Below are 27199 nucleotides of genomic sequence, written 5' to 3' on the forward strand. Positions count from 1 at the left end.
AGTACTGTGTATTCCTAGTTGAAATAACTTGTAAATTAAAATGAATATAAAAGAAATGCAATCCATGTCTTAAAATAAAAAATTACACTCACCTCAGTGCTGTAATTTTAGATTGACCAGGCTTCATATAGTGGCATAAGCTGGTTGGTACAGGAAACAACTGAATCCTGAGAGTACCTGCACCAACCAATCCCTGCCATTAGATGTAAGCCAGGAGCTTCAGTTCAGAACCAGAGCCAGCAGTGAATCCAGGAGCAGAGCAGCTGAAAACAGATCAGAGAGTGGGAGGCAAGAGCAGGAGGCAAAGCCGGGGTGAGGGGGGAGGCAGACTGGAGACCATTGTTGGGATGGAGGCAGGCCAGAGAGTAATGCCCTGGGCGGGGAGGGGTTGGAGGCCGGAGAACCATGCCAGAGGCCAGGGCAGCAGCGGAGGGGAAAAGGGACTGAGGGTGAGAGCAGAAGCACTGCGGGAAAGGTTTTCTGTGCAGGCAAGCTACAGAAGAGGAAGTCTGTGGCAAACAACTTTAAAGTGAAACTGGCAGGGTTAACTGAATATATTGACTACTTTATTAACAACATTAAAATGAAACAACATTATGTGAGTCAATGTTAAGCAGAGTATTTCTGTATTAAGACTGTATATCTTTGATTCTGCTAAGGACCACAATCAGTGATTGTTCACCCTGCCCCCCCTCAAAACACTCTGCAGCTGCTTAGTGACTCTGGCATTAGGGAGGCAACATACCATCCTGCAGAAACGCCTGTCTGTTGTTCTAACTGTGAAATTTCCTATCACTATTGTTCTTCCAGTCTTCTTCATTCCACTTGTACAGTTGAGCTAGCTGTGGTGCCGTGGACTTAGTTCTGGCTCCACTCCTGAGATGAACCATCACTTTCATCAGTATTCAGAACTGGTTGGAGAGTGAGATGTACTTGGGACTCCTGCACCTCTTGCCTGCGTCTTCTTGACTGTCCGGTGGTCATCCATACCCTCTCTCCCTGCATACTCTTAATCTACGGGGTGACCAAATCTCTAAATTTCCCAGCTCCTTAGACTAATTCCCTAACTGTGGAGAAAGGGGAACAAAGCTACAACACTCACCAGCCAATCAACTCATGGCCTTCTTGTAATGTCACAGTTTGATTCCCCCCACCCCACCACTTCACTGATCCCAGGCTGTTTCCCAGTGATCCTGTTCCTGCTTAACACTGTTCTGTTCCTTCAGTTAAAATGTTTTAAAATTAAGTTAATCCAGATCTTTGCTCTGTGTTGTTGACTGGACCTTGAAGAAACATTTTCTCCATTACTGGAACTTTGAGCTAATATTTTTACATTAGTTATTCTGCCCAAATCCATATGGGGAGCAACTTTGCACTCACAGTATGGAATCTCATTGGACTGGAGATAGGATAGGAGGTGGGGTAGAATACTGTAGATCATTCTGTGATTCCAGCTCTCATACTGTGAGGCTTCACACTGCAAGGAGACTTGAAAAATCCCCCAACTGATGTTGTTAACATAAAATGAAATGGGAAATTTCAGGGGTGTAGACAGGACAGATCTGGACATTAAGCCTACTGTATGAAATCTCTTTGGAATTTCAATTACTAAAATGACCCATTTGAAATTGCTTATTCAGGAAAATCTGCAGAAATATGTAACCACACAGCAAATACCAAGCGAAGAGATAACCCTGCGGCGTAGGAAAATAACAGCATTGAAAACCATCGAGGTTTATGCTCCATGCAAGATCTTGATTGGGAAAGAGCTTCTAGAAGCACCTGGCATTGATGAATCTGATTCATTGGCATTAAAAGAAATCAATGATGTACTGAATGAGGTAAGTCATTTGAATGAAATTGTAAGGATTTGGGGTGCTTGAAACCCCTTTAAGGCAGGAACAGACTTGGCAGCTTTGCTGTGAATCGACTTTATTGAAACAAGGTCAGGTCAAGTTTATTAAGTTCTCAAATAAACCATGTCAACAAATTTGGACATTGATTTACACTTTAACACAGATTATATTACCCCTGTCAAGATGTGGATGGCAGAGTGCACAAATTTATCTTGCAGCTTTGGTCTTTTGGTCTTCAAACCTTACTCCTCCTCTCTCTCTTGTGCCTTGCCTCTGTTTGTTTTGTTCCTTGATGAGATCGCTCTCTTAGCCAATTAATCCCTCCCTTTCCCCAATCATCTTTAGCCCTGTGTGAGAGCATGCTTTCCTTGAGTAACCAGGAATAGTTCATGTGGCTGTTGCTAAACATACATATTTACGTAAGTAATGCACCTTGTATGTGCTATGATATCTCAATGCTTTTATATGCTGTGGTTCTTTATCTGGTAGAGTGAGACATTCTACATTCCATTCATATACAAGCAGTTTTTCTCACAGCCTCCAAGGTCCCAGCTTTTCGCTACAAGTGAGCTCTTAAAACTTGACGCAAACTTACTGAATCCCTCTACCTTGGCACCTTTCTATACTCTGCCCTAAGTTTTTCCACTTTACTATCCTACAAAGAAGGGTATATAATAAAGTCATGTTAGTAAACTACAATGTTAGATGTTAGTTTCTTATAATAAAGGTAGATTTTAACAATTAGTGTTCTGGTTAGTAACCAAATAATCTTACAAAATACATTTAGCAAATACTACACTAATGCAAGAGTTTCTAAGCTGTTGAGTGGTGTATTACAGAAGAGATGATAATAATTCCATCTCTTGTATCTTAATCCTATGCTTTCCTCCTCCATTGTGTCACATTTTTCATCTGCCTTCTGTGTCCCATGCACCAGCTCAGACACTTTGACTTGGCCACTTTAACCTTTCTAGCTTGCGGATCTTCTAATGTGAGCACAAGGTAGCTGATGGACTAGAGTGAGAATTTGAACACTGTTCAATAAAGGCTGTGGAGTTCCCTTGTCTGTGGAAGCACAGACTCCAAACTCAAGGGTCTTGCTATAAAAAGGGGAATGTTCGATGAACAAGTGAAGGTACTAAAGTTGATCTTGCAAGATGTGAGGCAGAAGATAGGGGGCCCGATTCAGGTCACTGGCCTCATATGCAACATCACTAGCAAAACTTTGTCCTCTTGGAGATCAATGGATTTGCTCAGCTTCATTTTAGAATTTCTACCCCTCGTCCCACACAACAGCTTACCAGAAGCAGGGGAGTGCAGGCAATGACACTGGAGGGTTTAGCTTGGACAGAGCTCTCAATCCAACTTCCAGACACTTTTACACTTTTGAGGGGAGTGGGGGGGGGGGGGCGCAGATTTTCCTGCCCGAAATTGGGGCGATATAGAAGTAGGATGGCAGAAAAAAATGGTGCTGACAGCCTGCATACTAATCTGCTGCCTCATTTCTGGACTCTGCTGACTTTCCTGAGGTCTGCAGAAGAGCGGGAGGAGGGGCCGGTGGGAAAGTGCAGTCACCGCCTTGTTGATTGAGCCTGTTGAAGTCATTAGGGAGCTTGTTAAGAGCTCACCTTCTGACTTCCTGAGATTTTCACGGGGGCAGGCAGCTGTTCGGAACTCGGTGAAGCTGGCCAACTCCAACCTGGTGAGAAAAGGGGTGGTAGAGCTGAAACAGTTTTAATTGATGGCAGAAAGTGCAAGTTTAGACAAAAACAATGAGATTTTACTAACTGACCTTTCCCCACCCTATCTTGGGTACCATTTGCCTTGGCCACTGTGAAGATGAAGATCCTCCCATTGTTTTAAGGCCGTGCACAGACGGCAGTCATTTGGGCCAGCATGTAGCCTGCTTCCCTGCTGTCCTGCCTCCAGGCCTGCCCTCCTGGCCACTAATTGGGTGGCAGACCCGTGTCAGGGTCATTAAGACTCTGACCCCATGGAAATCCTGCCTTCTGGCAGGCTGAAGATGAAAATAGGAACATGATGAGGGATCAGTCCTATCTCCCGATTTCTGCGTCTGATGGGAAAATTTGGCCCTTGGGGTCTCGGTACAGGAGGTATCTTCTCAAGGCTATCAGGATCTGGGTGTAAATCTTTATGCTTACCCTCTTACTTATCAGAATGCAGAACCCAAAACCTGGGCCTAATACAGGGTTCCACAAGATCCAGGAGTGATCAGCAATATGGATGTAGACTTATGTGCTACATTGCAAAGGATTAGCAACTGTATGAATAGAAAGAGGTGCTGCACCATCAACATAACATGATGTGGCAGCACACATTATGCCATCATTGCCTGGCTGTCAACAGTACTGCCACTGGCTCCTTTTAGGCTGATGATACAAACTGTGAGCCTGGCTCATGAGCCCTCTGTGGTGTTTGTTATACAGCAACCCAGAAGACACTACAGTGAAAGTCCATACTTCCACTAAATCCATTATGGATATGCTTAAATGGGAGTTCTGGTGCCTGGACAAATCAAAATGTCCTGCTATATCAACAATTGTACCCTGTGCTGTTCTACCTGTCTGTTAAACGAAGATGAATCAGGATGAGGATGAGCAACATAAAACTCTTCAAGAGGGAAAGAACGTGAAGAGTCGGAAAAGGATCAGTGAGCCCCATCAACAGCCCCACGCATTCTGCTAAATCCAAGCGCCAAACACTAGTTAATAAAATCTTGTCCTGATAGACCATTGGCTGTTGCTGCATACACCAGATTTGTCTTTTCTTGGTCGGATCTGGTCTGTGAGAGTCTTTTCAGAGTATCTGGGTGCCACTCAGTTCCTGATTTTACAGTGGAACGTGAGCCTCTGTAGCATTGCTGTTGGCGCTGAGCACCTGCCCCAATTATTAAATAGTTCCATGCCTTGGAATTAGGATGAAGTCAGCAGCTAGAGAAACACTGTAATTCTACTCAGACAAAATGGCCTGTGAAATTTCAGGGTATTCTTTCCTTCATTAAATTTAGACCTAAATTAGATTCAATCGGCACAAAATGGAGATCACTAGTGCCCTTGTTTTCAGAACTACAAGTGCTGTTTTTGTTCCTAAATTGTGCCTGCAGCACGCACACACATTTGTGGGGTGTATTGCGCTGGACTGATGAGGGAGATAGCACACATGCAGTGAACGTCAGGCAGAAATATCCAGAGCAGGCAGATCATTCCATCAATCAGCATTCAACGCTTATTTGATGCCAGTGATGCCATTTTGGAACTCAATACTCCCACTAATGCCCTTTTTTAAGCTCACACAGCTGACCACACATGTAGCAGCAGGATGTACTCCCCTGACATTTAAAGGGATCATCAACCTACTTACAGGTTAATTTCTGGTTGATTTTCTTTTGGCTGTTGCTACAATCTTAGACTTTTTTTGAGCTTTCTGAAGTTGTTTCATGTTTCAAAAGTCTACAGGGAATGGCTGGCAAATGCTGAAGAACTTTTTGCCACTGCAGAAACCAGTTACTCCTAGATGTGGGTGCAGTAGTAAGTCTTCCTCTTGGAATAAAGTGTGTCTGGGAGAATGAGCAGAGGCCACATAGAGCAGGGCAAGCTGCTGGAAGAGGAAGGAGGAGGAGGGGAAAAGGGGGTCTCAGTAGAGGGCCATATCCACCCAGGTTGTTTAGGGAGCAATTTCCCTACCTGAAACTCAGTGAGGGACAATATGTGTGACACCTGCACTTCAGTAAGGATGCCCTCATGAAATCTTCTACCTGCTCTAGCTACAAATACAACTTCAGAGCAGGGCAAGGATAATATTGGAGAAAATTCTGAAGGAGAGAATCTATCTCCACTTGAAGAGGCAAGGTTTGATCAGGGATAGTCAGCATGGCTTTGTCATAGGGAGGTCATGTCTAACAAATTTGATTGAATTTTTTGAGGAGGTGAGCAGGTGTGTAGATGAGGGTAGTGTAGTTGATGTAGTTCATATGGATTTCAGCAAAGCCTTTGACAAGGTCCCACATGGGAGACTTATAAAGAAGGCAAATGCACATGGGATACAGGGTAATTTGATAAGATGAATTCAAAATTGGCTTAGTTGAAGGAGACAGAGGGTGATGACAGAAAGATGCTTGAGGAATGTGTCCAGTGGCGTACCACAGGAATTTGTGCTGGGTCCCCTATTATTTGTTATTTATGTAAACGACATAGATGACTATGGGCAGGATTTTCCCCTTGGCGATTTGGGGACGGGGACGGAATCCCCAACGTCATCCTGGTCCCTTTAAATTTTTAGGAATGTGTGGGCACAGCGAAACCAGCTGTCCGCCCGCCAACCTGTCAATGGCCAATTGAGGCCATTGACAGGTTCATTAAGACAATTAAAGACCTGCCCATCCAACCTTAAGGCTGGTGAGCAGGCCAGGAGCCCCAGCGGGCTCCAGATTATTCACGAAATTTCATCCACTGGCAGGATGAAGTTTCTTTTCCTTTTTTAAAAAATAAAGTTTGTGTTTTTTATTAACATGTCCCATCTCATGTGACATTGTCACATGAGGGGGACATGTTAATAATTTCAATATTTATCTATTTTTAGACTTTACTTACCTGTCACTAAACTCCCTGAGACAGGACTTAGCCTCAGGGAGCACATGTGTGAAAGAGCGCACTTTGACAGTTGGGGAATCCCTCCCCCCACCCCCCCCACCGGAACAGGAAGCGCATAGCGCTTCCCATCGGGGATGCCACTGGGTGGGCCTTAATTGGCCCGCCCACTCAAAATGGCGGCGGGCCCCGTTTCATTGGTGGGGGTCGGCTGTCGGCCCGCCGCCGAGCTGGTGGGGCCCACCCGCCATCCAAGGGCAAAATTCTGCCCTACGTGAGTGGTAGGATTAGTAAGTTTGTGGATGACACAAAGATTGGCCGGGTGGTTAACAATGAGGTTGAGTGTCTTGGGCTACAGGAAGATGGGGTGGTCAAATGGGCAGATAAGTGGCAGATGAAATTTAACCCTGAAAAGTGTGAGGTGATACACTTTGGAAGGAGTAATTTGACAAGGAAATATTCAATGAACGGCATGGCACTAGGAAGTTCTGAGGAATAAAGGGACCTTGGCGTGTGGGTCCATAGATCTCTGAAGGCAGAGGGGCATGTTAGTGGGGTGGTGAAAAAGGCATTTGGGACACTTACCTTTATCAATCGAGGCATAGATTACAAAAGTAGGAAGGTCATGTTGGAGTTGTATAGAACCTTGGTGAGGCCACAGCTGGAGTACTGTGTGCAGTTCTGGTCAGCACATTATAGGAAGGATGTGATTGCACTGGAGGGGGTGTAGAGGAGATTCACCAAGATGTTGCCTGGGATGAAACATTTAAGTTATGAAGAGAGGTTGGATAGACTTGGGTTGTTTTCGTTGGAGCAGAGAAGACTGAGGGGCGACCTGATCGAGATGTATGAGATTATGAGGGGCATGGACAGGGTGGATAGGCAGCAGCTATGCCCTTTAGTTGAAGGGTCAGTCACAAGGGGACATAAGTTCAAGGTGAGGGGCAGGAGGTTAAGGGGGATGTGAGGAAAAACTTTTTTACCCAGAGGGCGGTGACGGTCTGGAATGCACTGCCTGGGAGGGTGGTGGAGGCGGGTTGCCTCACATCCTTTAAAAAGTACCTGGATGAGCACTTGGCACGTCATAACATTCAAGGCTATGGGCCAAGTGCTGGTAAATGGGATTAGGTAGGTAGGTCAGGTGTTTCTCACGTGTTGGTGCAGACCCGATGGGCCAAAGGGACTCTTCTGCACTGAGATTCTGTGATTCTGTGTAATTCTGTGATTCTCTCTGCACAGTATCTATCAGGTGGCTCTCTACATCATAATGTGGCCTTGCTGTGCCAAACTCCTTTACACTAAAATCTTGAGCATCAGTCAAGTCTTCGAAAACTAGTTGTTCTCATTCTCTGGCAATATTCACTCCCGAGTTTAAAAGAACTTCTGGAGTTGTGGTTGAAGGGATCAAAGTTGGTTAACTGCACTGAAAGTGCTCTTGCATTTTTTCATTATATTTTCTCTGAATAAACACATTTCAAATTTGGCATTTTTTTTACTTTATTGGCAGGTTAATTTGATTTTGTACATCTCAGACTTCTGTTTCAAAACAAGCGAAAGCGAAGTTAAAGAATTCCTGCTTCAAAGTGGCTTTCTGCAAAAATGTGTGGCCAATCTGGAAAACCAAAAGCTATTTCTCATTGCATATCCGGAAAAGGTACTTTTTTTAATATTACTTTGTGTATTGGTTCATTTATATTTACAATTCATAGTTGGAGTAAAGTTCTACTGGTAAAAAGTACATTTTTCAAGAAGTGGTTCCCCATATTTTGTATTAGTGCTTGGGAGACTTTCTCCCTCAAATGGTGGAATTTAATGAGGGCTGCTCCAACAGGATGTGAGGCAGGGAGCAGTGGAATCATGCCGTGATGCGCTGGAGTGGAAAACCAACTGCATGATGTTGGTTTCGCATTATGCCGGTGGTGGGAAGTCAACGAGGCAGTGTTGCTGCTAGAATGCAGTGGAAAGCCAAGGGTGCTTCTTCACCAGGTAATTAAGGCTCATTTCCATGATTCCAAATGCCATATAATGCTATCTTTTGAATTTAACAGGCGAACATAGGGATTATGGGCTATCAGATCCCTGACCACTTAAAGCTGGCGGCAACCAGGTGAGACCTTATGGTCCCAAGAGGAAGTCAGATATTTCAGAGCTCCATTCATTCTGAGTTTGAATTTTTGAGGAAAGGGAGAGGAGGCCATTGTATTAGTAAGGTGGGAGGCTTCTGTGGAGCTGAGCGACAGCAGCCTGTGGTTCTGCCCTGAGGAGCCGAGCGACAGCAACCTGTGGATCTGCCCTGAGTAGCTGAGCGACTGCAGCCTGAGGGTCTACCCTGAGGAGCTGAGCGACAGCAACCTGAGGGTCTACCCTGAGGAGCCGAGCGACAGCAGCCTGTGGTTCTGCCCTGAGGTGCCGAGCGACAGCAACCTAAGGAGCTGAGCGACAGCAGCCTGAGGGTCTACCCTGAGGAGCTGAGCGACAGCAGCCTGTGGTTCTGCCCTGTGGAGCTGAGCGACAGCAGCCTGTGGTTCTGTCCTGAGGAGCTGAGCGACAGCAACCTGTGGATCTGTCCTGAGGAGCTGAGCGACAGCAGCCTGTGGGTCTGCCCTGTGGAGCTGAGCGACAGCAGCCTGAGGGTCTACCCTGAGGAGCTGAGCGACAGCAGCCTGTGGTTCTGCCCGGTGGAGCTGAGCGACAGCAGCCTGTGGGTCTGTCCTGAGGAGCTGAGCGACAGCAGCCTGTGGGTCTGTCCTGAGGAGCTGAGTGGCAGCAGCCTGGGGTCTTGTCATGACTCACTGGGGACAGTGCGCTTCAATATCAAGCCTCACTGCTCCCTGAGCCACGACAAAATGTGAAAAAGTTTGATCAACTCACCTAACTGTTTAATTTAGGTTAACAGGGTACGAGCACCAGGTTTGTAAACTTAATAAGTAAATAACTGTTTATTGAACAAATTGTCTTTAACCAGTGGCAAAAGAAAGAAAAAAGAGCTGCTAATTTCTAACTCTATAACCTAATGTCTACCCCTTCTTAAATATTTATACACACACACACACACAAAACACATAAGACAGACAAATACATGCATTTTAGGGGTGGGATAATACAGTTCAATAGCACCAATTCTGGAGTACAGGATTTGGTGGGTTGATTTTGATCAACGTCTTCCAAACTCCTTTCAGTTCTTGTTGATGACACAAGGTGATCTTCCCAGTACTTTCAGTCTTTAGTTCACTGGTTGGGCACTTGTCTTTCAATGTCTCTTATTGTGATTTTCTCCTTTGCCTCTTGACAGGGGTTTTCAGAGAGAGAGCAGGTTACAGAGATAAGAGGAGAAAAAACTAGCTAGCCATTAATGTAGAACTACTAGAATCTTACACACATGGGAGAGAGAGGTTTTAGGTCTTTTTTCTTTCAGGCTAGGAGCTATTCCTCTGTACTGCTCTCACACAAACCTTGGTCACCTGGTCAGGAGCCAATTAAAATGTTGTTGCCAGGCAGTTCCCCATTAGACCACACTCCTCCTTGGCATCATCCTGCCTTTATGACACACTCTTTTCCGGGACAGCAACATTGTATGTATCCTTCACACTGTTCCAGTGGACATGTCTTTCAAACTGCAGCCATTTTAATTTTAATCCACAGTCCACCAGAAATAAAAAGATATGTTCTTTACAGTTTGCTCTGAGGAGCTGAGAGGCAGCAGCCTAAGGGGCTTCCAATTCTGGGTGTTGTGTCTCAGGGGTCAAGCATAGGTGCAGGGTCACAAGGATTGAGAAAGTCTGAGACTTAGGGAATCTTTCCTTCAAGTACAGCATACAGTAAAGGAGGATAGCTATTGCCATAGGACTCATCCATGCAGTGCCCCTGGACATGTGCCAGAGACACCACTAAAGCAGCAGTAGCAACAAGAGGGTCAACCTCCAGCTGGGCAAGGCACAGAGGGCTGGCAGCAGAAGTGAGTTCCAAGGTGGGTCAACCGTGGCCCGCTGCTTTCTGGACTTGTCTGATACATCCTCAGATGTCAGAGTGCCAGTGCTCATGAAGACTGTGGCTGTCAGAGGAAGCAGTGATCGATCTGTGCACCATACTGCAGAACAACCTGTGACCTATTTGACTCGGCAGACACCCAATATCAGTGGCGCTGAAAATCACCATTGCAGTGAACTTCTATGCATCTGGCTCTTTCCAGGGATCGACAAGGGGCATGTGCCAGGGTCTACCAGGCAACAGCTCACTGATACATCAAGAAGGCATCTCCAACAAGAGCATATTAGCATAGATAGAGGATTGGTTAACTAACAGGAAGCAGGGAGTAGAGATAAATGGGTCATTTTTGGTTTGGCAAACTGTAACTACTGGAGTGCCACAGGGATCAATGCTGGGGCCTTAAACTGTTCACAATCTGTTAATCTCTTGAATGAAGGGACCGAATGTATGGTAGCTAAGTTTGATGATGACACAAAGATAGGTAAAAAAATAAGTGGACATAAAAGAGTCTACAAAGGGGTTTTGATAGGCTAAGTGAGTGGGAAAACAATTGGCAGATGGAGTATAATGTGGGAAAATGTGAACTTGTCCACTTTGGCAGGAAGAATAGAAAAGCAGCATATTATTTAAATGAAGAGAGATTGCAGAACTCTGCGATACAGAGGGATCTGAATGTCCTCCTACTTAAATCACAAAAGTTAATATGCAGATACAGCTGGTGATTAGGAAGGCAAAAGGAATGTTGGCATTTATTACAAGGGAGATGGAGTATAAAAGTAGGGAATGTTGCTAACATCTGTACAGAGCCTTAGTGAGCCCGAATCTGGAATACTGTGTACACTCAAGAAGCTTGACACCGTCCAGGACAAAGCAGCCCACTTGGTTGGCACCCCATCCACAAACATTCACTCCCTCCACCACCGATGCACAGTAGCAGCGGTGTGTACCATCTACAAGTTTCACTGCAGAAACTCAACAAAGGCTCCTTAGACAGCACTTCCAAACCCACGACCACAACCATCTAGAAGGACAAGGGCAGCAGATACATGGGAACACCACCACCTGGAAGTTCACCTCCAAATCACTCACCATCCTGACTTGGAAATATATTGTCGTTCCTTCACTGTCGCTGGATCAAAATCCTGGAACTCCCTTCCTAACAGCACTGTGAGTGTACCTACACCACATGGACTGCAGCGTTTCAAGAAGGCAGCTCACCATCACCTTCTTAAGGGCAATTAGGGATGGACAATAAATGCTGGCCTAGCCAGCGAAGCCCACATCCCATGAATAAATAAAAAAAACAAATTTTTTTTGGTCTCTTAAGAAAGGCTTTAATTGCATCAGTAACTGTGCAGAGAAGGTTCAATTAACTGATTCTGGGATGAAGGGGCTATCTTATGAGGAGAAGCTGAGCAGTTTATGCCTATACCCTTTAGATTTTAGAAGAATGTGAGGTGATCTTATTGAAACATTTAAGATCCTGAGGGGACTTGTCAGAGTGGTTGCTGACAGGATGTTTCCCCTTGTGGGGGAGTCTAGAACCAGGCGTCACAGTTTAAAGATTAGGGGTTCCCAATTTAAGACTGAGATGAGGAGAATTTCTATCTTTTGGCGGGTTGTCAGTTTGTGGAATTCTCTTCCCCAGAGACCAGTAGGGGCTGGGTCATCAAATATATTAAAGGCTGGGTTAGATTTTTGATCAGCAAAGGAGTCAAGGGTTATGGAGGGTAGACAGGAAAATAGCACAGATCAACCATGATCGCATTGAATGGCAGAGCAGGCTCGCAGGGCTGAATGGCCTACACTTGCTCCTAATTATTGTGTTCTTCTGAGAGAATCTAACCATCTTCTCTTGACATTCAATGGCTTTACCATTACTGAATCTCCCACTATCAACCTGCTGGGGGTTACCATTGACCAGAGATTGAACTGAACTAGCCATAAAAATATTGTGGCTTTAAGAACAGGACAGAGGCTAGGAATTCTGCAGTGAGTAAGTCACCTCCTGACTCCTCAAAACCACCTATAAAGCACAAATCAAGAGTGTGATGGAATACTCTCCACTTGCCTGGATGAGTGCAGTTCCAACACTCAAGAAGTTCGGCACCATCCAGGACAAAGCAACCTGCTTGATTGCCCCACCTATTCACCACCTTACTCATCCACTTTCTCCACCACTGGAGCACAGTGGCTGCAGTGTGTACCATCTACAAGATGCACTGCAGCAACTTGTCAAGCCTCCCCTGACAATACCTTCCAAACCCACGACCTCTACCACATAGAACAGAATGTTAACAGCTGCATGGGAACTCCACTACTTGCAAGTTCTCCTCCAACTCACACACCGTCCAGGCTTGGAACTATGGGCAGAATTTTACACTGATCAGGCGGGCGCATGCCTGACCTGATTGAATGTGAAATCGCATGGGATGATGTCAGGTGAGCTTCCCAACGTCACCCCGCGCTCGTGCAATACTTCGGTCGGTGGGTGCGCGCAAAAGTTGGAAGCGCGCCCACCGGCAATTAAGCCCATTAACGGAGCAATTGACTCTGATTTTTCATGGTCCGTCCAACCTTACGGTTGGCAGATGGGCGAATCGGCCAGGCGGACTTTACATTTTTCACCAAATCTCATCCACGGGCAGGAAGAGGTTTCTGTGATGAAATTAAATATAAACAAATATCTATAGACAGCATTTTCAGTTGCTAAATTTTCAGGTGATTTATTACGATGCATGGATACTTTCTTTCAGTTCTGAAACCTTTAGTTTTGATTTTTCAGGTCTTCAGCTCCCTGAGGTGGCTCTCTGCCTTCAGGGAGCTTTCTCTCAGCACTGGCCTGAACCTGGGTTGACGTCAGTGCTCGCCCTCTTCTCACCGCCAGCCTGGCGGCACTGAACTTAGTGCGCCTCTCACACTGACTGGCCGTTAATCAGCTGATCACGATCAACGGTCCGTTCCTGGCAAATCCTAGGCCCACTGTTTGAAAAGTTCAGGCCTATATCGCCGTTCCTTCACTGTCACTGAGTCAAAGTCCTGGGGCTACATTCCCAACAGCACTGTGGGTGTACCTATACCAGATGGGCTGCAGCAGTTCAAGAAGGTGGCTCACCACCACCTTCTCAAGTGCAAGTAGGGATGGGCAACAAATATTGGTCTTGCCAGCAAAGCCACGAAATAATTAAAATAACTGGTATTGAACCGAAAGTACATCCTGCAGGTTTATGCCCAGTTCCCAGGAAGTGGTTATGATGCATATATACTTGGCTACTCCAAAGTGCCACATGTGTTCTAGCCCCACAGACACCGTAAGGGATGGATCCTTGGAGTCTCGCCACAAGACATGGATGGTGATGCTGGTGAGGAACCCTCCCAATGTAGCTGAGAAATGTTATAATACCTGCTGTGGGTCTACCTGTGCCATGATCGAGCAGGCCAATGGTGTACTAAAGATGAGATTCCGCTGCCTGGAGCGATCTGGTAGAGCACTGCAGTATGCCCCACCAAGGATTTCAGTTATCATAGTTATTTCCAGTGCTCTGCACAACCTTTCCTAGCAGAGAGGAGAGGCCTTGTAGCCAGAATACAGAATGCATGAGCCACACTCCTCATTTGTTGAGAAGGATTTAGAGCAAGGGTTAAACAAGCAGGACAGAATGATGAGCCTCCTACACTAGAAGCCACAGTCATTGAGAGATGTGCAAGAGAGGCTTGAGACACCCTAATTCAAACCTGTTTCCATCAGTCATGGCACCTTCGAAATGTCTGTCCTATAAGAACTCCAAAGCACTTTGGCATGACATCTCCTTATACTTAGCACTTGCCATCGCCTAGCGCTCAGCCTCTCCATTGCTTTGGCCCACCTGAGGAGATGAGCAGACTGAGCCTTCAGGCAAGTAAGGGTATACTTTCCACCTGATAAGTCAACATTCACTGCATCAATGGCCTACATCTAAAAACATAACTGCAATTTAATGAGACACCACCACCAATAATTAAGGTATACAGACTTGTTACACCCGTGATCTCCTGGGGTGACTAGCTGTTCTTTTTAACATGCTAATGACTGCTCCTGTGAGATGAGATCCCTGCACTTGCAGATGAGGGCTGCCCTGTAGCCTGGCATGACCTTGGTGGCTGTCTTCTGGCTGCCTGAGGTCTATTTATCAAACTTGCTTGAGATTTTTTGATTAGGTAACAGAGAGGGGTTGATGAGGGTAATGCTGTTGATGTGATGTACATGGATCTCCTTGAGGCATTTGATAAAGTCCTGCACAACAGACTTGTGAGCAAAGTTAGAGATCATGGAATAAAAGGGACAGTAGCAACATGGAAATGACATTGGCTAAGTGACAGGTACAGAGAATAGTGGCTTTTTTTTCAGACTGGAAGAAGGTTTATATTAGAGATCCTCTGGTGTTAGGACCTCTGCTTGTCCTGATATATATTAATGACCTAGGCCTTAGTGTACAGGGCACAATTTCAAAATTTATGGATGATACAAAACTTGGAAGTATTGTGAACCATGAGGAGGATAGCATAGCCCTTCAAAAGGAGGCAGAAAGTTGCCGGAATGGGTGAACAAGTGGCAGATGAAATTTAATGCAGTAGTGTGAAGCGATTCATCTTGGTAGGAAGAGCACAGATATTTATTTTATATATATTTATATATATATAAAAAATAAAGAGTACAATTCTAAAGGTGGTGCAGGTGCAATGGGACCTGGGTGTATAAAGGTGGCAGGATGGATTAAGAACACGGTTAATAAATCATACAGCATCCTGGGCTTTATCAATCGGGGCATAGATACAAAAGCAAGAAAGTTCTGTTAAACCTGTATAAAACATTGGTTTGGCATCAACTGGAGTATTATGTCCGGTTCTGGGTACCACACTTTAGGAAGGATATGAAGTTAGAGAAGGTGCGGAAAAGATTGACGAGAATGTTCCGGGGATGAGCAACTTCAATCATGTAGAAAGATTGGGAAGTTGGGACTGTTCTCCTTGGAGAAGAGAAGGTTGAGAGCAGATTTGATAGAGGAATTCAAAATCATGAGGGGACTGCACAGAGTAGATAGGGAGAAACTGTTCCCATTGGTGGAAGGATCAAGAACAAGTGGGCACAGATTTAAGGTAATTTGCAAAAGAAGCAACGGAGACATGAGGAAAATCTGGAATGCACTACCTGAGAGTGTGGTGGAGGCAGGTTCACTCAAGGTATTCAAGAGGGAATTGAATTATTATCTGAAAAGGAAGAGCTAAGGGGAGAAGGTGGGGGAGTGCCACTGGGTGAATTGCTCCTTCAGAGAGCCAGTACAGATAGAACAGGTTGAATGACCTCCTTCTGTGCTGTAACCATTCTCTGATTCCATAGTGAGGGGCTCCTGCACAGGTGGAGGACCCCGCCTCCCTGGTTACTGTGTCTGTTAGAGTACTGGGGTTACTGGCAGAGGAGCTTGGGATGCACATTGACACCTCTTTGTGTACTGGAGGTATAGGCACACTTGGAGCTAAGTTCAGGCATCTTGTCCTACTTTAACCTTGCCACTGCTGTTTTGAGTTTATGTCAAGATGATGGTATGCAGGTCTGCTTGAATTTCCGGCATCCATGAGGGTTGCCAGCTGCTTGATGGTTGAAGCCATGCGCACACACTCCTGAGATATGGCAGCTCTCATGCCCTGGATGGGCTCCTCCATTGTTCACACATGGCTGTATATAGCCCCTGGAAGCTCCGACAGATTTTCTTATACTTGTTGCTGCAAATCCAGCAGGTTCCATGTGGCTGACACCAGAGGCCATTCATCAGCTCTGACTGTCAGTGGCCTTGGCTCTCACAGTCTCTGTCAGCAGCAAGGGTGTGTCTGTTGCGTGCTTATCAGTTTGTGAGCCAGAATTAAGTCACAAATGCAGAGCCACTGATGTGAGAGTCTCTGCCCTGGTGGATGGTGTGGGGGAATGATGTAACATTGCACTCACTGAGGAATCCTCATCCTGCTCCTCAGAGGTGGACTGCAGGCCTCTGGCCTCAGTGGCAGGCCATTCTTCTGCAGAAATCTGTGTGAGAGAACACAAAGCAGTTGGAGATAAAGGCTTCATATTTCCTCCTCTCATCCATACCTGCTGCAAATATTCTTTTGTCTATTGATGGACACATGAGCTCGTAGCCTCCTCACTCTTTTCACAAGCGGCATGAGTTTCGCCATCTGCGAAGGCCAGGCTGCCCTGCGCTACTGGCAATTTGAGAGCTTCCTCTTCTGCACGTGCCAGCACTCAGATGTTGGTTACTCCACTGCTAGTTTTGTCTCTCTCCTTGGTGCTGTGGTCCATTTCTTCTGCAGGCAGAAGGAGGAATATTGAGTGTCCATACTATAATCAACAGACCTTACCTGGTGTTGCCAGTTGATGGAGGCTTCTGGATAGGTCCACTGTCATGGTACATGGAGGGCGCTGCCAACGATAGACTGTTATCCGGATGTGCAATGCAGCTGATGCTGACACATCCCTGATCAATCTCTCCCCATGTGGTGAGACATCCTATATTGCCAATTGCAAGTCTCAATGAGCTGAGCAATAAGTAGTACTCACCCTGGTGGTGCAGAAGAGGTAATTGAGCCATTTGCAGCATTACTTTTAGGATTCAGAGTGGCTCCATTGATGCCGATCTCCTCTTCTCCTATGAAGTCTCCATGCCGGCTTCCTTGGTTAGGCTTGACGGCCTCTTCTTGCCAGCACAGAGGAAGAGAAGCTCCCACATTTCCTGGGCAGCCTGAAGGAGAACTTGCAGGAAGGGATCGCTAAACTGTGGGGCCACCCAGTGGGTGGAATCATCCCTTTTGCGGACTGGTCCCTCACTCACTTTGAGGAGCGTGCCATTGCACTGACCGGTGAGCACATGGACTGGGTGTTCAGTGACAGTGAAATCAGCGGTGAACACTCTCGGAAGGATCCTGCATCACATCATCCCTCTCAACACAAATGTGAGTGCTCTCTCTCCTCATGGAGGTGCACTGCATCGCGGGAGCCATGGGTGAGTACCTGCAGTGGTGACACGAGAGGGAAACGGGGTACCTCGACATCAGTCCAGGTACTCCTTCCCCTCAAGGAGTCAGGCCAGGGCTCTCGGGGACCCAAAGGGAGGAGGAACGGCAGCCAGACACCCCTGGGTCATCCACTCAGGAATCTCAGAGGCTGTACTCTCCCTCCTAGACCCCCTTGCCTGTGAGCCCTTCAACCTCACCCTCCATCACCGCAGGGAGAGCAGCTGGCCAATGAGTGATTCTGGAGGGAGAAGTGTGTGTCTGGCAGGGAGAATGAAGGTGAGGTTGGGAGGAGGTAATGAAGATGTCAGGGTAGTGAGGTTGTGGGGGAGGGGGATAATGGGGGAGAAGATGGCAACTGGGGAGCCAGGTGTATTGGGGGTGGAAGGTGTAAGGGAAGCGGTTTGGAGGGTGGAAGGAGTATGGAGAGGGGAAGGAGTCTGGGGAGGAAGGAGTGCAGAGAGGGGAAGGAGTCCATGGGGAGGAAGGAGTGTGGAGAGGGGAGGGAGTCCTGGGGGAGGAAGGAGTGCAGAGAGGGGAGGGAGTAAGGGTAGAAGAAGAAGCAAGGGTGCAGGAAGGAGTCAGGAAGGGGGATAGTTGTATTGGTGTTTATAAGTGTTAAGAATGAGTTTTAGGTTTGAAGTTTAAATTTGATTTGTATTTCTGTGTCTGTGTGTTAAGAAAGGTCAAATTGAGTTTTAGTTTCACTTTAAAAAGCTGCCTGCATTTCTAAAGAGTTTTACGACTCCTAAAGAAAAGGTAAACAAACAAGGGTGGAATAATTGGGCTGTTGCCTAGCAACAGGGGACCAGAGACCAGAGAGAAGAAAGACAGCAGTTTGTTTTCGAAGCTGTTTGAGTGCAGTTGGTCCTGAAAGTAACTGCCAGGAGAGACTAGAACAAAAGAGATAGATAGCCAGTCTAGGAAAACCCCAAAATCCACAGGAGTGGAAGAGGGGAAAGTCCAAAGCAGGCCTTCTAGCCAAAGGAAGGACAGGAGCCTGGAAAACTTTCTGTGAAGTGAAGTTAAGATTGAGGGGCAGAGAGAAAGGCTCCAAGCTTCAGATTTAAAGAGACAAAAGCTGCAAGAAACAGATTTAAGGTGGGAACAGCTTGCAAGAGGTAAGTAGGTCCAAAGAGACAACTGAAGGTCTGTAACTCTTTGCTATGTGTATGTGAAGCAGTGGTGTCCTGTTGATGGCTGAGATAGAGAGACAGAGTGTGTGGAAGACAGCTTGAATGTATGTGGCGACCCAGGGAAGAGGAACGTCGGAAGGAAAGTTCAAAACCCTGGAGGTGAACCCTTGTGGAAGGCATCTGAGAGAAAGCATTGGTTTGGGAGAAGATTCCAAGGTGGAGTCTTGGAGAGTGGAGATTGGAAACCCTCGTGTGAAAGATGGAGTGCAGTGAGACCAGTTGGCCCATGGTATGACAAGCGTCTATGGGGGAGTTGAGGAGAGATCCATAGCATCTGGTTGAGGTGGCATCTGTCGCTTGGTTTCAGAGTGTGGTGTGCCTGACCACAGGGTGCCATAGATTTACATGGACTGTGTGCTTACTGCGGACATTAGCATAAGATAGCTTTTGTAACTTGTGTTATCCTTACAAATCTGTAAGTATCTGTAAAGGTATAGTTGTGGGCGAAAGAATATTGTGATTTAGCTCACTTTTTCTTGTTGAATAAATGGTTTATTCTTTTGTTAAAAGTTCATCAGCTGACTCCTGTGATTCTGTTCAGTAGATACTCTCCACGTATTTAAACAAATTCAAATTTAGGATCTATCAAGCTGGGTTCCACCCTGGGATCAAGCTTGTCCAGGGGTAATCTCAGCTGGGGATCACAACAGAAGGAGTAAGGCTGGAGGAAGAAGTGGGACTGGAGGAAGAGGTAAGCCTGGAGGATGGAGTCGGGAGGGGGAATGGGCTAAGGGTGGCGGAAGAAGTAAGGGTGTCTGAGGGAGTCAGGAAGAGGGAGGGACTAAGTGGGGGTGGGGAGAGCCCAGGAGGTGGGAGGACCAAGGGTGGGGGATAGGTTCTAGTGGGGGAAGGGGTTCTGGCGCTGGAAAGAAGTTCCTGGGAGGGTAGTGAAGGGTTCCGGGAGGGAAGGGGATCAGTAGAGGGGAGGGGTTCTAAGGGTTAGGGGTCCGGAGAGGGGGGGATACCCAGGTGAACATGCTAGGGAGGGGTCTGATGGGTCCACGACTGCCGTGTGGGGAGTGAACTGAGGGTGGGTATGGTATGAGGGAGTGGTGGGAATGACTGAGGGCAGAGTGAGGTGGTAGTGTGGCAGGGTGAGGGTCCAACTATAGCAGAAGAAGTGCCGGCGAGGGTGGTTGGTGGGGACTCGGAGGCAAACACAGACCCTGGGGTGGGAAGGAGGATGTCAGGGAGGCTAATGTGGATGGGGTTGGGATTTTCGGGCTGGCCTTATAATGATATGCTGATTTATTACAACGAGGTTCCTGATGGAGGGGAATGTGGCCTGCCATCGGTGGGCTGAGAGAACGATCGCAAATTAGTTTCACGAAGTCGTGAAACCGATTTTTGGCCTTCTCGCTACATTGTTTGCTCATGCCATCGAACCTGCCCAGCGCCAGTGGGCACAGAAAATCCTGGCCACTCTCTTCCCTCAGGCATTTGCTTTTTTACAGATTTGTCAACTTGTAGTTTGACTTTTAAAGGTTTGTGGATGTGAACACGTAACCTTGTTTGTCTATGCATTTAAAATATTTTAGTATTTATATATTTTACCTCATTATTCTTAACAGAAATGTATTGCTTTATATTGCCCTGCACTAAACTCTGTCCAGTTTTGAAATCCCTGTCTCTCCAGCCAACCACTGGCAACAGCATTAACTAAAAAACATAGGGGGTGAATTTCTGCAAGGGCTCTCTTGCTTGATGGAAGAACCCTGGAAAAGTAAACAGCATAATAAGGTAATGGTCAATGAATGGGAGAGCCCCTGCGGAAATTCAACCTCCAATGGCAACAGGGAAATTATTGATTTACAATTTGGTGATGGTAAACCACAAGAACACCCTCTGAAATAAAAATAAAAATCCCTGGAAAAACTCAGCACCCTCTGAATTGGTCTAGCAAGCCATTTTATTGTATAGTGATGGGCAATAAATGCTGGCCTTGCCAGCAATACCCACATCCAGTGAATTAATAAAAAAAGTCTCAGAAATATTAAGTTCAATTTTGTTTCCTAAGATGGATAACAGATGTAAGCTCAGGCTACCTCCTAACATCTTGCTCATTCCCTGAATTGCTACTCAGTGGGAGAGTATCTTCAATAGGAAGCTGGTCCATATATAAATCTTCAATCTGAAATGAAGATAAATTGGAACTTTTGAAACCATGTCTCACTCTAAACTAATCAAAGATATTACTTGTCCTCATAGCAATTTTATTAGAATTAGAAAAATATTTCAAAATGACAATTGTTTTAATTTTCTTTTGTAGAGTTCTTCCTTGCGATTATCACCTGAAATGGCTGGTAAAGAAAGCAGTATTTTCGAACAACAATCAGAGAAAAGGAAGCAGGATCTCATTGCACTAGAACGATTGTTCCAGGTTTTAATCTTGCTGATAATTTTACATCTTGATTAACTGTTAAGTTTTTTGTGATGAATTTATATTGATTTGCTAAGATTGCACTATTACTAATGATAGAGTGCGAATACCTATTCTTAGAAATGTACCTGTACATCCCATTAATGACTCAGTGGGATTACCTCTGTTGCCTTCTCTGGTCACTGTCTGAAACTTAACCGGTTTGTTTGCAACTTTGTTCTCCTGCTAGACCATGAGTTGAGCTTCCGACATCATATCCACTCCATTTCTAGGAATGCCTCCATATTGCCACCCATTTCCACCCCTGGCTCAACTCATTTGCTGGTGAAACTGTCAAGTATGCCTTTTCTGCCTCCAAACTTGACTAATCCAATGCTTTCCTGACTGACTTCCATTCTTCCACCCTCTGTAAACTTGAGTTTATCCAAAACTCTGCTTCCAAAATTCTCATCATTGAGTTCAAATCCCTCCATAGCCTGACCCCTTTCATCTTTGCAACCTACTCCATCTCTTGAACCTTCTGAGAGCTCTGTAACCTATAACTGCCCTTGCTCACATCCCTTAATATCTTTGGTTAACAAAAATCTATCAATCTCAGATTTTAAATTAACAATTGATCTAGCTTCAATTGTCAGTTGCAGAAGTGAGTCCTGAACTTCTACCATCCTTTTAATGATCTAAAAGGATGGTAGATTTTAATTTAAAATCTGAGATCTGGAAGCAGCTAGATTCAGCAAAAAAATTTTGGAGCACAGTTGGTGGGTCACTGGGAGCAGGAGTGATCCCAAGCCCTTCAAGCAAAAATCTACAGTGATTGGCTGATTCCCCCTTGTCCAAACCCATGATCTCTCCTGGTTCTCACGTCCTCTGGAATGCCAGTCTGATACTCCCCATAAACTTCACAATCTTTGTCAGTTCATGAGGATTTCCTACCACAGAGTTTCCAGCCAGCAGCCTTTCAATCTGACTTGCTGTGGGAAGAAAATGGAGTTAATAAAGATACTGGGGTCCTGCTATTCGGTTCAACAGATGTGTGTTCTATTCACTGTAAACTTGAGGGCTGGATCCTTTCCCGTCTTCCCACAAATATCAAGGCCTAAGTCTGTGTTTATAAAGCTAAGGATCCCAACCTGCCTTGCCAACTTGAAAGATTTGTTTACATACACCTCTGGGTCTCATTGTTCCTGCAATCCCTTTAAAATTGAGCCGTTTGCTTTATATTGCCTCTCCTCATTCTTCCTACTTATACAACAGTAATCATTGAACAATGATTAGGGCCCATGAAAATGAATTCACTGTTCACAATTGCACAATGGAGGCCTGTGGGTTACACCTTTTCCTTTGGTGATGAAAATTCAAGATCTTTCTACAGGAGGTGCACCAAAGAGGGGTGTCGATATCTGGGGATAAAAGCCATCTGCCAGTAAAAGCATTGGTGCTCACTGGAGGAAGAGAGATTGGCAACTAATCAGTTCATTATACCCGGCTGAAAATGAGGAAAAAGTATGCTGCTATTAGGAACAAAGTGAGAGAAAAAATGTTCTTTACCCTTACTGACTCTGCTTGTGGGACCATTAAGTATGGCACAAATCTAAATTGGCATGTATTGACGTATTGGATATCTGTCAGAAAAACAGCACAATTTTAATTTCTGTTGAAATCAAATCATGAAGGGTCTAGACAGAATAGTTAGGGAGAAGCTCTTCTCTTTGGTAGAAGGATTGAGAACCAGAGGGCACAGATTTAAGGTAACTAAAAAAAGAAGCAATGGCAACATGAGGAAAAACATTTTCTTGCAACGAGCGGTTAGGATCTGGAATACACTGCCTGCGAGTGTGGTGAAGGCATGATCAATTGAGGCATTCAAAAGGGAATTTGATTATTGTCTGAAAAGGAAGAATGTGCAGGGTTATGGGAGAAGGCAGGGGAATGGTTCCAGGTGAATTGCTCCTTCAGAGAGCCAGCACAGACACATTGGGAATGACCTCCTTCTGTGCTGTAACCATTCTATGATTCCATTTTATGATTCAGTTCGAATGAAAATCTGGCATTTTTTATCTTTGCCAACCTATTTGCAACAACACCAGACATACTTTGAGGATCACCTTTTTCAAGCATTGAGTGGTTAGGATCTGGAATGCACTGTCTGAGTGTGTAGCAGAGGCAGGTTCAATTGAGGCCTTCAAAAGAGAATGCAATCATTTTCTGAAAAGGAAGAATATGCAGGGTTACAATGTTAGAAATGCAGGTCCCATTAAGAGTAAACCAGGACAAGCTTCAGAGTGAATTGAGAGCAGGTGATGTTCATTGAAGTCTGTACTTAAGAACTGGGTTTTCCCCCAGTAGTGGAGTTGGCTTCTGGACAGGGAGAGCATCCAGAAGGGAAGAATGAGAACTGGTATTTGTACAGAACTATAGCTTAACAATAAAATTAAGGGGGAGTGGTATTGTCGCTGGACTAGTAATCCAGAGACCTAGGTAATGCTTTGGGGACCCAGGTTCAAATCCTGCCACAGCAAATGGTGGAATTTGAATTCAATAAAAATCTGGAATTAAAAGTCTAATGATGACCATGTTGATTGTTGTATTAAACCCATCTGGTTCACCAATGCCCTTTAAGGGAAAGGAAATATGTCATCCTTACCTGGCCTGGCCTACAAGTGATTGACTCTTACATGCTAGCAAGCCACACAGTTGTAACAAACCAAAAGTCACAAAAAAGGAATGAAACAGGATTGGCATTGACCTATGCACCGGAAATGACATCGGCAATCTCAGCCTTGTTGCCCTGCAAAGCCCTCCTTACTAACATCTGGGGTTTAGTGCCAAAATTTGGAGAGCTGTCTCACAGACCAGTGATGCAACAGCCTACGGAATCATACCTTACAGATAATGTTCCAGACACCACCATCACCATCCCTGGATATGTCCTGGCAGACAGGCCCAGCAGAGGTGGCAGCATAATGGTATACAGTTGCCTGGATATTGTACAGGTCTTGTTGCATTTGGACATTGACTGCTCTGAAGAGTTGCGAATGGTGCAATTATCAGCTCAAGTACAGCTACTGGCATCTACCCAGCTATGTGGGAAATTGCCCAGGTATGTCCTATACACAAAAGACAGGACAAATCCAAACCAGCCAATTACCGCCCCATCAGTCTCCTCTCCATCATCAGTAAAGTAATGGAAGGGGTCATCAACAGTGCTATCAAGCAGCACTTGCTTAGCAATAACTTTCTCACTGACACCCAGTTTGGCTTCCGCCAGGGCCACTCAGCTCCTGATCTCATTACAGCCTTGGTTCAAACATGGACAAAGAGCTGAACTCCTGAGGTGAGATGAGAGTGACTGCCCTTGACATCAAGGCCGCGTATGACTGAGTGTGGCGTCAAGGAGCCCTAGCAAAACTGGAGTCAATGGGGGAAAATTCTCCACTGGTTGGAGTCATACCTCGCGTAAAGGAAGATGGTTGTGGTTGTTGGAGGTCAGTCATCTCAGCTCCAGAACATCACCGCGGGAGTTCCTCAGAGTCGTGTTCTCGGCCCAACCATCTTCAGCTGCTTCATCAATGACCTTCCTAACATCATAAGGCCAGAAGTGGGAATGTTCGCTGATGATTGCATGACGTTCAGCACCATTCGCAACTCTTCAGATACTGAAGCAGTCAACGTCCAAATGCAGCAAGACCTGGACAATATCCAGGCCTAGGCCTGACAAGTGGCAAGTAACATTCGTGCCACACAAGTGTCATACAATGACCATCTCCAACAAGAGAGAATCCAATCATCACCCCTTGATGTTCAATGGAATTACCATCACTGGATCCCCCACTATCAACATCCTGGGAAGAGCTTACCCTTGACCAGAAAATGAACTGAACAGTATATAAATACTGTGGCTACAAGAGCAGGTCAAAGGCTAGGAATCATGCGATGGGTAACCCACCTCCTGACTCCCCAAAGCCCACCATCTACAAGGCACAAGTCAGGATGGAATACTCCCCACTTGCCTGGATGAGTGCACCTCCCACAACACTTAGGAAGATTGACACCGCCCAGGACAAAGCAGTCCGATTGATTGGCACCACATCCACAAACATTCACTCCATCCACCACCAATGCACAGTCGTAGCAGTGTGTACCATCTACAAGATGCACTGCAGGAATTCACCAAGGCTCCTTCGACAGCACCTTCCAAACCCACGACCACTCCCATCTAGAAGGACAAGGGCAACAGACACATGGGAACACCACTACCTGGAAGCTCCCCTCCAAGACACTCACCATCCTGACTTGGAAATATATCGCTGTTCCTTCAATGTCGCTGGGTCAAAATCCTGGAACTCCCTTCCTAACAGCACTGTGAGTGTACCTACACCACATGGACTTCTGCGGTTCAGGAAGGCAGCTCACCAACACTTTCTCAAGGGCAACTAGGGATGGGCAATAAATGCTGGCCCAGCCAATGAAGCCCACATCCTGTGAATCAATAAAATAAATACACTTGTGATTCAGACTGTCTTCCACTGCCTGATTTGATAAATGGATGCTCACCTATTAAATAGAGGGTAGAGGGGTGGTGCTAGGTAAATTGCTCCTAAAGGAAGCCAGCGCATATGTTGGGCTCAATGGCCTTCTGTGCTGTAACAATTCTGTGATTTGGTGATATGCATTAGCATGAGCACATACACTTATGTTTTCATTGGGCAGAACATAGGGCCGAACATAAAATGACGCGCAATGACGTCTGGGGAGCATCCTGGCGTCATCGCTTAGTCCCAAGATATTTAGTTTGGCAGGCGTGCTCCGGATTTGGCAGCACATCCGCTGGCAATCAAAAGGCTTGTTAAGGCCTTTGAAAAGGTAATTAAATTCAAATTTACGCTGTCTGTCCAACCTGACGGTTGGCAGGCAGGCAAAAGGGCCAGGCGACTTTTTAAGAAACCTCATCCATGGGCAGGATGAGGTTTCCTAAAGCAAATAAAAATCAAATAAAAACTTTACATTTGAATTAAAAACATGTCCCTGCTCAAGTGACAGAGTCACGTGAGGGGACGTTTTCTAGAGTCATAGAGGTCTTCAGCACAGAAAAAGGCCCTTTGGTCCACTGAGTCTGTGCCAGTCAAACAAGTACCTAGCTATTCTAATCCCATTTTCCAGCACTAGGCCCATAGCCTTGTATGCCATGGCATCGCAAGTGCATATCCAAATGCTTCTTAAATGTTATGAGGGTTTCTGCCTCAAACACCCTTTCAGGCAGTGAGTTCCAGATTCCCACCACTCTCTGGGTGAAAAAATTCTTCCTCACATCCCCACTAAACCTCTTGCCCCTTACCTTAAATCAATGCCCCCTGCCTATTGATCCTTCCGCCAAGGGGAAAAGTTCCTTTCTGTCTATCCTATCTATGACTCTCATAATTTCATACATCTCAATCATATCCCCCCTCAATCTCCTCTGCTCCAAGGAAAATAACCCCAGTCTATCCAATCTTTCATAACAAAAACTCTCCAGTCCAGGCAATATCCTGGTTAATCTCCTTTGCACTCTCTCTAGTGCAATCATATCCTTCCTATAATGCGGATCCCAGAACTGCACGCAGTACTCTAGCTGTGGCCTAACCAGCATTTTATACAGTTCCAGCATAACCTCCCTGCTCTTATATTCTATGCCTCGGCTAATCAAGGCAAGTATCCCATATGTCTTCTCAACCATCTTATCTACCTATCCCGCTACCTTAAGGGACCAGTGGACATGCACACCAAGGTTCCTCTGATCCTCGGTACTTCCCAGGGTCCTACCATTCATCATATATTCCCGTGCCTTGTTTGTCCTGCCCCAGTGCATCACCTCACACTTATCCAGATTAAATTCTATTTGCCACTGATCAGTCCATCTGACCAGCCTGTCTACATCCTCCTGTAATCTAAGGCTATCCTCCTCACTATTTACCACCTCACCAATTTTCGTGTCATCCGCGAACTGATTGATCAAGCCTCCTACATTCAAGTCTAAATCATTTATATATACCACAAACAGCAAGGGACCCAACAATGATCCCTGTGGAACCCCACTGGACACAGGCATCAAGTCACAAAAACACCCCTCGGCTATCAGCCTCTGCTTCCTGCCAC

General features: G+C 45.7%; 1 protein-coding gene across 4 annotated transcripts in view; it reads left to right on the forward strand.

Moving 5' to 3' along the window:
• Positions 1 to 27199, forward strand: part of LOC121284814 — a 142364-nt gene that overhangs the window by 69285 nt on the left and 45880 nt on the right. For all 4 annotated transcript variants that reach the window (XM_041200540.1, XM_041200551.1, XM_041200557.1 and 1 more), the window contains 3 exons: positions 1641 to 1841; positions 7971 to 8117; positions 20957 to 21067. In XM_041200540.1, the coding sequence (XP_041056474.1) occupies positions 1641 to 1841; positions 7971 to 8117; positions 20957 to 21067 (459 nt within the window). The remainder of the gene's footprint in view (positions 1 to 1640; positions 1842 to 7970; positions 8118 to 20956; positions 21068 to 27199) is intronic.

Source organism: Carcharodon carcharias, chromosome 1, assembly GCF_017639515.1.
Source record: "Carcharodon carcharias isolate sCarCar2 chromosome 1, sCarCar2.pri, whole genome shotgun sequence".
Taxonomy (NCBI): domain Eukaryota; kingdom Metazoa; phylum Chordata; class Chondrichthyes; order Lamniformes; family Lamnidae; genus Carcharodon; species Carcharodon carcharias.